We start from the raw sequence: 16,319 nt of genomic DNA on the forward strand, positions 1-16,319 counted from the left end.
TGCATATGCACAGTGGTTAATGCATCTAACAGCCACATTTCACCAATATTCATAGTGGTTGCTGTGCACAGAGTTGTAATATTTTAGGAGTACCATTACTTTGACACTTTTTTATTCTGTACATTCAGAAAATACAAAAATAAACAAGCTGGGTATTTACATCTTTACCAAAACTTCCTGCTTGCAATTGTTCAGTACCATAAACAACAATATAAATTTATCTACACTTGAGAGGCAACAAAAAAACAAAAAATGAAGAGTGATGTACAAATTCAGAGAGACACTCTCATACAATTACAACTCATGCTTTGCGACACAATCCATCAGACAGTGATACAAATAAAAGTATTGAGAGACTGCTATTAATAGTCATATATTTTTGTCATGTGTTGCTTAAACCGAAAAGTTAAATGAATAATTTTCATGGTAGTTAATTTTGCTTGATATAACATCATCAATTAATGAAGTAGTAGTATATTCCAAAACTAATAGCCATTTTTTTTTTACATATACAGATGTATGCTGTGATTTTTTTTATTTAATTTTGTGTATTTTATTACTATTTTTATTTATTTTTGAACTTTCACTCAAGTAACTGTTTAGCAAGTTTGTCTTCATTTTAGAAATCAAAATGTATGTGTTGTTGTTAGACCTCCGCCCTAATCTCACAGCTCTACTTCACATCCACCCACTGCACCCTTACGCATCTGAGCGCAGTTGATCACTGTGACAAGATCTCGTCATCAAATACACTTATAGGCCTATCCAACTGCTTATTTACTTATTTAATAAGATGGGAAGACACTTACTTGGAATACTTGTACTTTTAAAATATTGCATTTGCGGTGATGTACATGACTTTGATGGAGACATTAAGGACTTTGTAGTTGGTAACAACAAGTTGTTTGTTCTTACTGACCATCAACTACATCAGATGAGACTCGATCTATATGAGGAGGCAAGGAAAGACACCACTAATGCCACTCACCACAACAGAGTCAACATTCTGGTGCCTTTTGACGCCAACGGCACCTTGATAACGTGTGGGACTTTTAAAGGTGGATATTGTGAAGTTCTTGATATAAATGACATTACAAACAGTATTTACTATGAAAGTTATATATTGGTAGGACCGCAACAGAATGAGAAATCTGTTGCCTTTATAGCCGGAAGGTACCTTTTGGTTGGGAAAAAGGATGATGCTGAAAATCCTCATGATACCAGGTATTCTGTTGTTATCTTGTGGAACACTTTACAGGCCAAAACAATCCGATGCTGCAGAGATAAAGTTCGTCCAGTGCTCGTCGCCTCCACCGTTATTCCCTCAGTGAGCGGCGTTATTTGGGCAGGTGTGTTCAGTGCGCAGAATCAGCAGGATCCAGAGAACAGCGCGTTGGCTCTGTACGACATCAGTAACATTCAAGGCCGTGTGAAGGGCTTCTGTGGTTACAATGAAAATCCATGTGGTTCTGAGGTTGGAAATTGCATTCATATATGATCAAATATGTTACCATACTGAGGCATGGATAACACTGCATGATAAAATGTAACTGTACTATTCACTAATGTTGTGTGTGTTTCAGAGTGATAGTGAACTTCAGCCGTTCTCTGTGGTGTTCAAGTACAGCTCAATGTCAGCAGTGGCAGCAATGAGAATTGAATCCTGGATTGTGCTGTTCATAGGAACCTGTGATGGCCAACTCATAAAGGTCTGCCTCATATCTTATTTTTCACTAGTTTCCTTGAGTTTGCATCTCTAAATTCACGGCAGTGCAGAACAGGCATGTTCAGCTGTGAAAAGACAATAGTGTCATTATTTAGTTCCACTTAGTTCACTGTTGGTTCAGTTCAACTGAATTCAATGTAAAGTTCATTCATCATGAATGAATAAATTCAATTCAGCGATAAGCGGCTCTGCCAGCTCTACTGAAGACAGTAGTGTTGTTATTCAGCTTGAATCAGTTTGATGTTGATTCAGTTCAAAGCTGCAAAATTCATCAGTTGTGAACAAATTTGGTGGTATGATATGGCAAACAAACATGGTGTGATATTGATGGAGATACGTTCCACTAGCATTAGGTAAGAAGAAACAGTTGTAGTCTGTCCAGCAGGTTAAGACATTTAGATGTAAGTTGCCATCATGATTCTGTTTTGTATTTCTAGTTTGTGTTGGATAAGGAATTCAGACCAGGCTGTCCAACAGTGCTGTACAAATCTGATGATGAACGAGCAGTGCTCACCAGAATGCACTTTGATCCAGTAGATTTTAAACATATCTACATCGCTCTGAAGAAACAGGTGAGTTAACAAATCAGCAGTCAATAAAAAGTGATACTCCATGCTAAAAATAATTTAACATTCAAAAATTGTTATTTCTGACAAAAGCGTCAAACATAACAGATGACCTTCTATTTATAGAAAAGTCATGTTGTTGACTATTTCTGCTCATGTTTTAAATGTAGTTGAGAAGAGTGTCTGTGGTTTTGTGTGCTAAATACAGCACTCTGAAAGACTGCAGAGCTGCCCTGGATCCTATCTGCGGCTGGTGTGTGAACTCACACAGATCAGCCTGACATCTGCTTCACTTACATACATTTTGATATGTTAGCTAGTTAAACATAAGTTCATTAGCACGTGCTTGTCTAGATGCTCCACCCAAGAGGAATGCTCAAAATATTCATGGGTGTCCACCCCAAAAGTCTCCCTTCAGAAACAGCTGGTTTATTTGCAGGTTTGGGCAGAGAAATCTCCAAGCAAGGTATTATTATATCAGCTTCAAATAAAACCATTTTCCATTGCATTAAAAACATATTAGCAATTTATACTGAGCAGTCAATGCCCTCTTCTACACAGATTACTCTATACCTTGCCTTGAGTCTGGAGAGCACAGGAAATCCTGCGTTCTCATGCACCTTCACCACAGGAAGTGTGAAACTGTGTGACGGGTCTGATCTGCCTGCAGTTTTCCCAAACTGTTACTGTAGTTTTTCTGACCAGCTACTATATACCGGAGGTTGGTTCTCTGTCAGTGCAGTACACTTAAAGCAACTCAATGTAGTGTTGTGTTTTTCTGTTTGTTTGTTTTAATTTTGGAAAACCCTACAGCTGATTAATGCACAACTGTTGTAAGATATTATAGTGAATGGCTGTACATGTGCATTTGTTGTTGCCATAAATCAATCAGGTTTTTTTTTTTTGCAGAAAATGTTTACAAATTTACAAAACACAGTTTACAAATATACTATATTTGCTTTAAGTTCAATTTTAAAAAGTGCACTCTTTAATGTAAAATTTTACTTTAAAGAACATATTTCATTATGGTTTTAATCATTTGTCATGCTTTAGAGTACATTTATTTTATGTGTTGAACAACATACTAAAAGCACAAGTACTTGAGTATAATTTTAACTGTATTGTGTTAAAAATGGCCATACATCATGCAGTCCGCATAGGACACTAGGACAATGGATTTAATTCCAGTTTTATGGTTCTGACAAATTTATCTTCTGCCAAAACTGTCATACTTTGTGGAAGTCAAGGAGAACACAGGAGTAAACTTCACTAGAACAGTTTTTAATTTATGAGAACGCAGGATAAATACGTAACCTAGAAGACGTGTATAGACGTTAGACCGGATGCCAATTAAGTGACATGGTGGACTCTCGTAAGGCGGCCAGCATGGCCAGGAACTCTTGAACAATTTAGCCGTCTAAGACAAATTTTGAAAATCCTAAAAGATTTCCTATAATCCTAAAATAAAATCTGTAGTCTTTGATCGTTAGTTTTGCATTTTCACTGACAGACGATTAATGGCTGTTGCGATCATATTTTACCTCTGCCGAAATTCTGGCAGTGTCAGAAGATTTGGCGTACAGTTCTGTAGTGTGAAATCTCCCACAACGAACACCAAACTGTCTTCATTTTTCAAGATAGCAAACTGACATTTCAGCCCCACGTGTAATGCAGCTCGCAGCCAATGACTGTTTATAGGTTGTGTGTGACATGATCAGCTTGTTTGTACAGTCTGACAAGTACAATCGTAAAGGACAGTGTGCGCCCAGCTTTAGAGGAATCACTTAAGAAAGCAAGAGTAAACTTCACTAGAACCGTCGTTAATTAAAGAGAATGCAGGAGAAATTCAGGGGTATACAAACGTAGAAGACGAGTATAGACATTAGACCGGACGCCAATTAAGTGACAAACAGGAACTTAAATACACAGGATAATTAACAGCGGAGATGTGGAAATCCATGCCATGGTGGGTCAAGAAGCTCAGTAGACCACGGCGGAGCAGGGAACTCAGTAGACCATGGTGGAGCAAGGAACTCAGTAGACCATGGTGGAGCAAGGAACTCAGGAGACCATGGCAGAGCAGGGAACTCAGGAGACCATGGTGGAGCAAGGAACTCAGTAGACCATGGTGGAGCAAGGAACTCAGTAGAACATGGTGGAGCAGGGAACTCAGTAGACCATGGTGGAGCAGGGAACTCAGGAGACCATGGTGGAGCAAGGAACTCAGTAGACCATGGTGGAGCAAGGAACTCAGTAGACCATGGTGGAGCAAGGAACTCAGTAGACCATGGTGGAGCAGGGAACTCAGTAGACCATGGTGGAGCAGGGAACTCAGGAGACCATGGTGGAGCAAGGAACTCTGTAGACCATGGTGGAGCAAGGAACTCAGGAGACCATGGCAGAGCAGGGAACTCAAGAGACCATGGCTGAGCAGGGAACTCAGTAGACCATGGCTGAGCAGGGAACTCAGTAGACCATGGTGGAGCATGGAACTCAGTAGACCATGGCTGAGCAGGGAACTCAGTAGACCATGGCGGAGCAAGGAACTCAGTAGACCATGGCAGAGCAGGGAACTCAGTAAACCATGGCTGAGCAGGGAACTCATTAGACCATGGTGGAGCATGGAACTCGGTAGACCATGGCTGAGCAGAGAACTCAGTAGACCATGGTGGAGCATGGAACTCGGTAGACCATGGCTGAGCAGGGAACTCAGTAGACCATTGTGGAGCAGATAACTCAGAAGGCCATGGCGGAGCATGTTAGTCAGTAAACCTTGGTGGAGCAGGGAACTCGGGAGACCATGGCGGAGCAAGGAACTCAGGATACCATGGTGGAGCAGGGAACTCATTAGACCATGGTGGAGCATGGAACTCGCTAGACCATGGCGAAGCATGGAACTCAGGATACCATGGTGGAGCAGAAAACTCAGGAGACCATGGTGGAGCAGGGAACTCAGGAGACCATGGCGGAGCAGGGAACTCAGTAGACCATGGTGGAGCAAGGAACTCGGTAGACCATGGCTGAGCAAGGAACTCAGTAGACCATGGCTGAGCAGGGAACTCAAAAGACCATGGCTGAGCAGGGAACTCATTAGACCATGGTGGAGCATGGAACTCGGTAGACCATGGCTGAGCAGGGAACTCAGTAGACCATGGTGGAGCATGGAACTCGGTAGACCATGGCTGAGCACGGAACTCAGTAGACCATTGTGGAGCAGGAAACTCAGAAGGCCATGGCGGAGCATGTTAGTCAGTAAACCATGGTGGAGCAGGGAACTCGGGAGACCATGGCGGAGCAGGGAACTCAGGATACCATGGTGGAGCAGGGAACTCATTAGACCATGGTGGAGCATGGAACTCGGTAGACCATGGCGGAGCATGGAACTCAGGATACCATGGTGGAGCAGAAAACTCAGGAGACCATGGTGGAGCAGGGAACTCAGGAGACCATGGCGGAGCAGGGAACTCAGTAGACCATGGTGGAGCAAGGAACTCGGTAGACCATGGCTGAGCAGGGAACTCAGTAGACCATGGTGGAGCATGGAACTCGGTAGACCATGGCTGAGCAGGGAACTCAGTAGACCATTGTGGAGCAGGAAACTCAGAAGGCCATGGCGGAGCATGATAGTCAGTAAACCATGGTGGAGCAGTGAACTCGGGAGACCATGGCAGAGCATGGAACTCAGGAAACCATGGTGGAGCAGAAAACTCAGGAGACCATGGTGGAGCAGGGAACTCAGGAGACCATGGCTGAGCAGGGAACTCATTAGACCATGGTGGAGCACGGAACTCGGTAGACCATGGCTGAGCAGGGAACTCAGTAGACCATGGTGGAGCATGGAACTCGGTAGACCATGGCTGAGCAGGGAACTCAGTAGACCATTGTGGAGCAGGAAACTCAGAAGGCCATGGTGGAGCCTGATAGTCAGTAAACCATGGTGGAGCAGGGAACTCGGGAGACCATGGCGGAGCAGGGAACTCAGGAGACCATGGTGGAGCAGGGAACTCATTAGACCATGGTGGAGCATGGAACTCGGTAGACCATGGCTGAGCAGGGAACTCAGTAGACCATGGTGGAGCATGGAACTCGGTAGACCATGGCTGAGCAAGGAACTCAGTAGACCATGGTGGAGCATGGAACTTGGTAGACCATGGCTGAGCAGGGAACTCAGTAGACCATGGTGGAGCATGGAACTCGGTAGACCATGGCTGAGCAAGGAACTCAGTAGACCATGGTGGAGCATGGAACTCGGTAGACCATGGCTGAGCAGGGAACTCAGTAGACCATTGTGGAGCAGGAAACTCAGAAGGCCATGGCGGAGCATGATAGTCAGTAAACCATGGTGGAGCAGGGAAACTCGGGAGACCATGGCGGAGCAGGGAACTCAGGATACCATGGCTGAGCAGGGAACTCATTAGACCATGGTGGAGCATGGAACTCGGTAGACCATGGCTGAGCAAGGAACTCAGTAGACCATGGTGGAGCATGGAACTCGGTAGACCATGGTGGAGCAGAAAACTCAGGAGATCATGGTGGAGCAGGGAACTCAGGAGACCATGGCAGAGCAGGGAACTCAGTAGACCATGGTGGAGCAGGGAACTCAGGAGACCATGGTGGAGCAAGGAACTCAGTAGACTATGGTGGAGCAAGGAACTTAGCAGACCAGCGGCTCCCAATTCCAGTCCTCGCGACCCACCACTCTGCACATTTTTGGGTTTCACGCATTGCTTCCGACGTTTGTTCTATTCCAACGTTACTACCCTTCGAAGTGGACATCACAGGATATTCCACCATTATTTATTAGTTCGAAGTGAGCGTATGTGTTCCATTTGAAGGCCATTAAAGCATGCGAGACGTAAATTTAAAATGCATTTAGTTACAGATGCACTTATGTCACACTTCTCCAGGTAGTTTCATCTGTGCATGAAGCAACGTGGCTGAGGGAACTCAGCAGACCATGGTGGAGCAGGGAACTCAGAAGGCCATGGCGGAGCATGATACTCCGTAAACCATGGTGAAGCAGGGAATTCAGTAAACCATGGCGGAGCAGGGAACTCAGGAGGCCATAGTGGACTCTCGTAAGGCGGCCAGCATGGCCAGTAACTCTTGAACGATTTGGCCGTCTGAGACGAATTTAGAAAATCCTAAAAGATTTCCTATAATCCTAAAATAAAATCTGTAGTCTTTGATCGTTAGTTTTGCATGTTCACTGACAGACGATTAATGGCTGTTGCGATCATATTTTGCCTCTGCCGAAATTCTGGCAGTGTCAGAAGATTTTGCATACAGTTCTTCAGTGTGAAATCTCCCACAACGAACACCAAACTGTCTTCATTTTTCAAGATGGCAAACTGACATTTCAGCCCCACGTGTAATGCAGCTTGCAGCCACTGAATGTTTATAGGTTGTGTGTGACATGATCAGCATGTTTGTACAGTCTGACAAGTACAGTGCTCGTTCAGTCAGACAGAGCAGAATTTGCCATGGCATTAACAGAGAAACATTATCAGATGATAAAGCAGTCTATTGTTTTTTCCTATGTGTGCAAAGTCCAAATTCTGCAAATAAGCCCAAAAACACAACCTGTGACTCAAAGAATCTACAGTATAAGACTTCTTGAAAAATCAAGCTTGAAGTCACATATAATTAAACTTGGCAACTGGTCATACATTAAAAATAATATGAAGGAAATTAGGACAAGCAATTGCTAAATAGCAAGAAGAAAGTGCAAACACACAACAGAGAACTCAGAAATCAGCAATATATAACTTATGATTGCCATCTTAATTGCAATACTGATCAGTAATTGGCAATTGAGGTTTTATCTTTGTAATTTTTGCCTGTGACTCCTCACTTACACACAGGGACTAATACGATTGATTCAGTGATATGTGTGTGCCTGTATGTTGAAGTCAGGAAATGATTTATAAATTCTGTGACCACAGATCACACAACTGTTATTTCCTTTAACTCTCAGAAACCATAACCATGCTAGTAACCTCATGACACCTCTACAACCAATATATTTTATTATAAACTTTCTCATACACTAAGAAACTTAAAAGAGCCACCTAAAAAGAAAAACAAACTTTTACAAAATTGTAACTAATAAAAGACAGCTGTATGCAATGTAAGCGACTTCAGATGTCTACTAAATGCATAAATGCAGTATCAATGTGAGATGTCCTGATCAGCCTATATGGGATTATTTAGCAGTAATGATGACTTATCTGTATCCACAAAACCTTTTTCCCTCATTACTGTTTAAATTTAGGTTTAAATGTCTCAGCTGAAGTGGCTGTTGGGGATCAGAAGATCACAGAGACGCTGATGCTGAAAGACTGCCTGAATATCAAAGATAATTCAAAAAGTGCTTCTTTTACACAGTAAGAAATGCAGAAACTCATCTGCACTCAACTGCATCTTATGACTGGTTTTTGGTCCAGGGTCATATTTTAAAAAGGCAATGAAGTGGTTTCACACTTAATAATGCAGGTGTGTGCAGTGTATCTCAGCTGGGTGTCACTGGTCCTCTTCCTCCAATCATTGTGAATGGGCTCATGGACATGGACAGCAGATAAACATACAGGTGAGACAAGGTGTAACCTAAAATGCACTAATTCAGTCTATGTGTATTGTTCATATCTGAAATATCATTGCACTGGCTTACTTAAGAAGTAAACAAACCACTCATAGTTTTCTGTCTTTAGGATGCATGTAATGATGTGCTCAATGAGATGGAATATGAAGTAAGTATCATATTGAGTACAGGGAATTTTGCTTTATAAGGACCAAAGGTCATGTTAAATATCATTTATAATCCAATCTTTGGTGTCCTGTAGGAGCCAGAGATTTTCTCTCTGGAGCCCAACAAGTTTTCTTTCCATGGGAGAAACAATGTTTTATTGAGAGGAAGGAACCTGGAATCTGTGGCTAAAATCCATATTCAAGGGGATCTAGACTGCATTTCTAAAGAGTGAGACTCTGTGTTTGTTTAGTTGTATATATGAATGTGTGTAGATTCAGATAAATTATGTGTATTTGTGTATAAATGCTTGCTTCAGATGTCCAGTGTTTGATCGCTCCAGTGACACTTTAAGGTTCCACATTCCTCCCAGTGATATATATATAACTATTATTTATTTACAAAAAGAATTTTATATTACTGATTTGGCCTCTTCCTGATTCTGAAGTGTGCATTTTGATTAAATTGTCTTTAATGTCTCTTCAGTGGTGGAAGGAAGATTCATGTTCAGGGCAGCAATATGGAATTAGTGGAGTCAGTTACTGTCCTTCCCTCTAATAGAGTGCTGAAAACACAATACAGCACAAGTTTAGGGGTAAGACCTGTGCTTATTACTCCTGTATTAGTCTAAAAATTTAGCAATACAATAAGGATCCAGTCTAGCAGCTTACAGCACTGTATCTGACATATTGATATAAACAGTCAAACAACCCATATTCAAATGAGTTCTAGTTTGGCAGATTGTTTAATTACTTTTATAGATATATTTTCAATGTCTCTCTTTCTCAGGATGTGTGGTTTTACTCCCACCCTTATGAAGGCAGTGGTCAGTTTAGATTGTTACTGAATGTTGGAAACTCCACTGTAAACTGTGTGGATTATTGCCTCTACGAGCCTGATCCAGAATTCACTGGATTCACCACCGTACAGGTGCTAAATGATCTACAGGTGAACATTAGGGTGAGTTTAGTGATACAATGAGTTTAACATCAGTGTACAGTCTGCATGTTGTTGCATGCATGGATTTTTAAAAAATTCAGTAAATATTATTATTGTGAGCAGTTCACATCAGCATGTGAAACTCACAACCTCTAAACAATCCCCCACTCTGTTTCTCAGAAGAGGGTAGATATGTTGAATTTGAGTATGAGTGAGGTGACTGTGACGGGTCTACAGAGAGATCAGCAGTATCAGTGTGTTCTGGAGAAGATTGAGTCCAATGCTGTTATCTGTAAGATTAAAGGAGAATCAGGAGCCATCACTGCAGTGGAATCACTCACTGTAAGTATTTTTTTCTTGCATAGATTTTGCAAAGGAGAATCTCATAGATTGATTTGATAATTTTCGTTAATGCTACTCTGTTAAATTTACATTTTACCACACAAAAAAAATCTTAATCTTAATCATAACCTTGGTCATCCTTATAAGATGTTTTATAAGTAGGAATTTTTTTCATTGTCATTTCAGATCAACGTTGGGGATTTTTCTATCTTTCTAAGTGAAAAAAGGCCAGAGTATTTGGGATTTTTGATTTTGATAGTAATTTCTTTAATATTCTTATTCCTATTTCTTATCTTTTTCATTCTATTTTTTTTCTTTTTGGGTTAAACATAAAATCCAGTTTTCCCTGTTCAATGGCCACTGCAATGGCCACTGATATATTCAAACAAACATACAGTCAAGCCCGAAATTATTCATACCCCTGGAAAATTTTGACTTTAAGTTACTTTTATTCAACCAGCATGTTTTTTTTTTCCCAGACGTCTCCCAGAAGATAATAAGATGATGTACAAGAGGCATCATTGTGGAAAAAATTATTACTCTTCTTTTTTTTTACATTTGAACAAAAAGTGGCATGTCCAAAATTATCCGTACCCTTCTCAATAATCACTAGAAAAGCGTTTATTGGCTATTACAGCAATCAAACTCTTCCTGTAATTGCTGACCAGCTTTTAGCATATCTCCACTGGTATTTTTGCCCATTCATCTTTAGGGATGAGCTCCAACTTTTTCATGTTGGAGGGTCTCCTTGCCAACACCCTGATCTTTAGCTCCCTCCACAGATTCTCAATTGGATTTCATTCAAGACTCTGGCTGACCCACTGCAAAACGTTAATGTTTTTGTCTGCTAACCATTTCTTCACCACTTTTGCTGTGTGTTTTGGGTCGTTGTCGTGCTGAAATGTCCACTGGTGCCCAAGACCAAGTTTCTCTGCAGACTGCCTGATGTTGTTGTTGAGAATTTTGATGCATTGCTCCTTTTTCATGATGCTGTTTACTGTGATTAGGTTCCCTGGTTCACCAGCTAAAAAACACCCCCAAAACATTAGGTTCCCACCACCATGTTTGACAGTTGGGATGGTGTTCTTAGGATTGAAGGCTTCTCCTTTTTTATATGCCAAATGAGTTGTTCACGCCATACAACATTGTGGCCGAACAATTCAGTTTTTGTTTCATCTACCCTGCTGAAAAAACCAGCATATGCTGTTTTTTTTCAGCAGGGTGACCATAAAACAGAAGACCAGAAGTCTTCTTCTTTGTCCAGATGAGCATTTAAGGCCAAGCGGACTTTTGTGTGCCTTATCTGGAGAAGTGGTGTCCTCCTTGGTCTGTGTCCGTGGAACCCAGCGGTGTGCAGCGTCTATTGGACTGTCTGCCTTGAGATGTTGTCACCAGCAGAGCCCAGATTCATCAGGATGGCCTTGGTGGTGACCCTTGGATTCTTTTTTTACCTCTCTCTCACTATCCTCCTGGCCAACACAGGTGTCACTTTTGGCTTCCGACCACATCCCCTGAGATTTTTTACAGTGTGGAACGTCTTGTGTTTTTTAATAATACTTTGCACTGTAGGAAAGCAGTCACAATGCGCAGCCGCAGGTCCTCAGTGAGCTCCTTTGTCTTAGCCATGACTGTCTACAAACCAACAGCAGAGAGCTTCTGTTTTTCACCTGTTGAATTGATTAAAACAGCTGTTCCCAATGAATCAGGTTAATTAGGATGCTTTAGAACAGCTTGGACTATTTGGAATGGTATAGAACTTTGGATTTTCCCATAGACTGTGACCGTTTGCAAAGGGTATGAATAAAAGCTGAGAAATATTTTTTCCACAATGATGCCTCTTGTACATCGTCTTATCTTTTGGGAGAAGCCTGTCTCATTTCCGGTCAAAAAAAACTTGCTGGTTGAATAAAATTTAACTTTAAGTCAGAATTTGCCAGGGGTATGAATAATTTCAGGCTTGACTGCAGGTAAAATTGTGCTAGTTCCATTTACACATGTAAGTCAGAGTAAAATTACTCTTACTCATCTCTCACTCTTCTGACTGGTCATAAATCGTCTGTCAGATCCATACGGTAGAGCTGTTCTTCAGACAGCAGGTGGCTCTTTATGCTTACATATTATATGCTGTAAAAACATTGCTATTCAAAGTTCCTACAGTGGAGTGGCTGGAAACCTGTGTCCACCAGTGAATATAAAATTAATGTTATTGCCATTTTTATCTCACAATTCTGAGAAAAGAAATTGAGAAATCAGAACTGTGAGATAAAAAGTCGCAATAACTTTTAAAAAAATGTATTCAGTGGTGGAAACAGGCTTCTATAGGTCTGTTATTTAGAACTGTAGTACAATTATTTTGTAATAGAAGGCTTTGATTGAAAATGTCAGTGTCATGTTTTGATCTTTTTTTATTGTTCTCTTATTAAACTGATATTTTGATGTTATCAGTATACTGTAAAACAAAGTATAATTCAATAAAAAAATTTCCATGATCATTTCAAAGGCGAGATTATTACTATAGTTGCAGGATTTAACTCAGCTATTAACCCTTTCAGGTATGTAATTTTATTCAAACATTACTGCCATGAATTGGTAATACATAATACATCATAATTACTCCTAAATGCAGTTTAAATATATTTTAAGTCTAAATACAATACTAAATATATTACTAAAAGTTTACCATAAAATGTTCATATTTTATAGTAGTGCTATTACTGTGATAATTTTCATTCTGCAACATGCAATTTTGAGAAACATATGCAGAAATGTGTGCAAAAATCACCTTAATTCATTAGAGAAACTACATGTACAGTACACCAAATGTTCTACAAAATAATACAAATTTCACAAAATGGAAATATTTCTTCACAAAATGAGGGGCAGAACAAAAAAAAAAAAACTATCTATCTACTATATGGCAAATGATTCATGTCAGGTTTTTTTATTTTTTTATTCTGCTGTTATGCAACTGTTTCAAAGAACTCAATTTACCACAATTATTCTAGTGGAAAAACATCACTAGTGCACTGATGATAGAACAGAGATACACAATTACGGCTCATACTTTGAGGCAATCCATCAGACAGTGATGATCATAAAAAAGACTGCTATATATTTATGTCATATTTTGTGTCAACTGACAAGTTAAATTATTTTAATTGTCATGGTAATTAATTTAGCTACATAGGGCCTGTAATATAAACAAATGACAAAGTGATGGTATTTGCAAACTTATATACTTTCTTTCTCATCTAAAGTGCAATTTTTTTATATATATAATAGGGATCACAAGTTGGGATATTTGTGTCCGGTAGGAATATTTATACAGCCTTATATATTAAACATTTAGGCTTTTTTTATTTAAAATTTTCTATACAAATAAACAGGTATACAAATAAACAACTGCTCATTTACTTATTTAAGATGAGAAGATACTTGCTTGGAATATTTGTACTTTTGAAATATTGCATTTGCAGTGACGTGCATGACTTTGATGGAGACATTAAGGGCTTTGTAGTTGGTAACAGCAAGTTATTTGTTCTTACTGACCATTGACTACATCAGATGAGACACAATCTATGTGAGGAGAAAAAGAAAGATATCACAAATGCCACTCACTATAACAAAGTTGACGCCAACGGCACCCTGATAACATGTGGGACTTTTTTTGGATATTGGGATGTTGTGATTGTGTGTTGTTAAAATAATAGCAATATCAGTAATATATGAAACAACACATGTGAGGCAGGTAGAAATAAAAGCAGAGATGAAAATCATTAGGTCATTTCTTGCATGGTTTTTCATAATTCTGAAACTTGCAGTTTACTGACTGACATGTGGCCTTAGACCAGTGTTTCCAAAGAAATCCAGGGAGTGTCGATAAAGGTTAATGCTTTATCGTGTTGGAAATATCCGCTACACCAAACCCAACCCTAAACCTACATAATGCCTCAGTCCACAGAATATAACAGGCCTTGTATGGAAAGATGAAAACATAAATGATTCTCAGCATCTTCCAGAAAAAACTGACTGAAAAACTCTGATTTCCTATTCCAAAGACTAGAGAGTTCAATACATGTTATATCTATGTTTTTTATATTCTCTAACTATTAATCAGTCACTGTGATTCAGACATATGCAAAACATGCAAACTTTATAAGCACAAATGTGATATAATATTGTTGATCACCAAGCATCTCCTGTCATTCTGTGGCTGATCAGCAGGTGGCGCTCTACTCTACTCATTTATTTACTACACTGTCAAATTTAAAGTTCGTTGTTGAGATTTATTATGTTTGTAAAGCAACTATTGAACACAATGTTTGTGTGCTTTATCACAACTTTCCCATTGCCCTAAATATGTATGCTAAAATATCCCTTGTAGGTACTAACATATATACTTTAAGTACTAATATATACATTTAAGGTACCAGTATGTACCCTTCAGGGGTAAATAAGGTACAGAAGCGTACATTTTGAAAGGGTAAAACCTTAGTGGTCTTAGTTTCTACATTTTCTGCTGAGAGTGTTTAGAACAGGGGTCCCCAAACTTTTTTCTGAGAGAGCCACATTTTCTTTTCTTTAATTGGGGGCCAGGTCGGTTTATAAAAGAAAATACCATGGGCCCGACTGACTACTAGTATAATTATTAATTGATTATGATTTTAACTGTATTTATTCTACATTTTAATGCTAGAATAGTTTATTTTCTTATGCACCACACAGACAAATTATAATTTCTTTTAAAAAATATACAGGTGCATCTCAATAAATTAGAATGTCATGGAAAAGTTCATTTATTTCAGTAATTCAACTCAAATTTTGAAACTTGTGTATTAAATAAATTTAATGCACACAGAGTGAAGTAGTTTAAGTCGGTTCTTTTAATTGTGATGATTTGGCTCACATTTAACAAAAATCCACCAATTCACTATCTCAACAAACTAGAATATGGTGGCATGTTAATCAGATTATCAACTCAAAACACCTGCAAAGGTTTCCTGAGCCTTCAAAATGGTCCCTCAGTTTGGTTCACTAGGCTACACAATCATGGGGAAGACTGCTGATCTGACAGTTGTCCAGAAGACAAGCATTGACACCCTTCACAAGGAGGGTAAGCCACAAACATTCATTGCGAAAGAAGCTGTCTGTTCACAGAGTGCTGTATCTAAGCATGTCAACAGAAAGTTGAGTGGAAGGAAAAAGTGTAGAAGAAAAAGATGCACAACCAACCGAGAGAACCGCAGCCTTGAGAGGCTTGTCAAGCAAAATCGATTCAAGAATCCACTGTGTTTTTTGAATCACACGTCAAACTCTGCCTCCATCATTTTCAGCGCTTCCACAGACTTTTCAACTGGAAATGGGGCCACTGGTTTCTCAGCTGAAAAACTTTGGGTAACTGGGAGATGAGTGAAGTCTTGCTTTTGCACCTGTCCCACAAGCAGTGCTAGTTTCACCTCAAATGCTATTTTAATTTAATTTTTCATTTTCAAAATATGTCTCTGGCATTGTTCAGAAGGCCGGTCCAAATGTGGGGGCGGGCCTTAGTTTGGGGACCCCTGGTTTAGAACAATGCCAACCACAAACACTTCAACAACAGAAACTTGTTTAATTGTCCAACATAAGTGAACATCAAACACTTTTTACGCTTTACTTAAAAGCACACAACACTTAATTTCAAAATTCATTATCATTTCTTGATATTTTAATATATTAAAATGTGTAAAGTGAATCTTTTACTTATATTTAGATGTAATACTGCCAAAACTGCTGTTTTTTTTTAAAGCAGCTAACAAACCTGATATAAATATTTATATTTATAAATAAGTTAAGTGTATCTATGGGGATTTTGTCTATCTGTAGGTTATACTACTATTACACCTGTAGATGTCAACAGCAATGATATACGCCTATATTAACAATGTTTACCTATAATAAAGTTACGATAACAGTTAAGACAGAATAGATAAAAAAAAAACTTTCAAAGCTCAAATGGCAAATT

The 16,319-nt window shown here is 39.5% G+C and overlaps 1 protein-coding gene across 1 annotated transcript; it reads left to right on the plus strand.

Moving 5' to 3' along the window:
• The first annotated feature begins 934 nt into the window (after nucleotides 1-934).
• LOC141332815 (plexin-C1-like) lies at nucleotides 935-16,236 on the plus strand. Its single transcript, XM_073837775.1, is given in 15 exon segments — nucleotides 935-1,474; nucleotides 1,584-1,709; nucleotides 2,164-2,298; nucleotides 2,463-2,557; nucleotides 2,641-2,731; nucleotides 2,830-3,013; nucleotides 8,567-8,678; nucleotides 8,788-8,881; nucleotides 9,003-9,041; nucleotides 9,135-9,268; nucleotides 9,357-9,488; nucleotides 9,524-9,632; nucleotides 9,827-9,997; nucleotides 10,157-10,322; nucleotides 16,181-16,236. Coding segments are annotated over 15 exon segments (2,184 nt in total).
• Nucleotides 16,237-16,319: the final 83 nt, after the last annotated feature.

This window comes from Garra rufa, chromosome 4 (assembly GCF_049309525.1).
Source record: "Garra rufa chromosome 4, GarRuf1.0, whole genome shotgun sequence".
Lineage (NCBI taxonomy): Eukaryota > Metazoa > Chordata > Actinopteri > Cypriniformes > Cyprinidae > Garra > Garra rufa.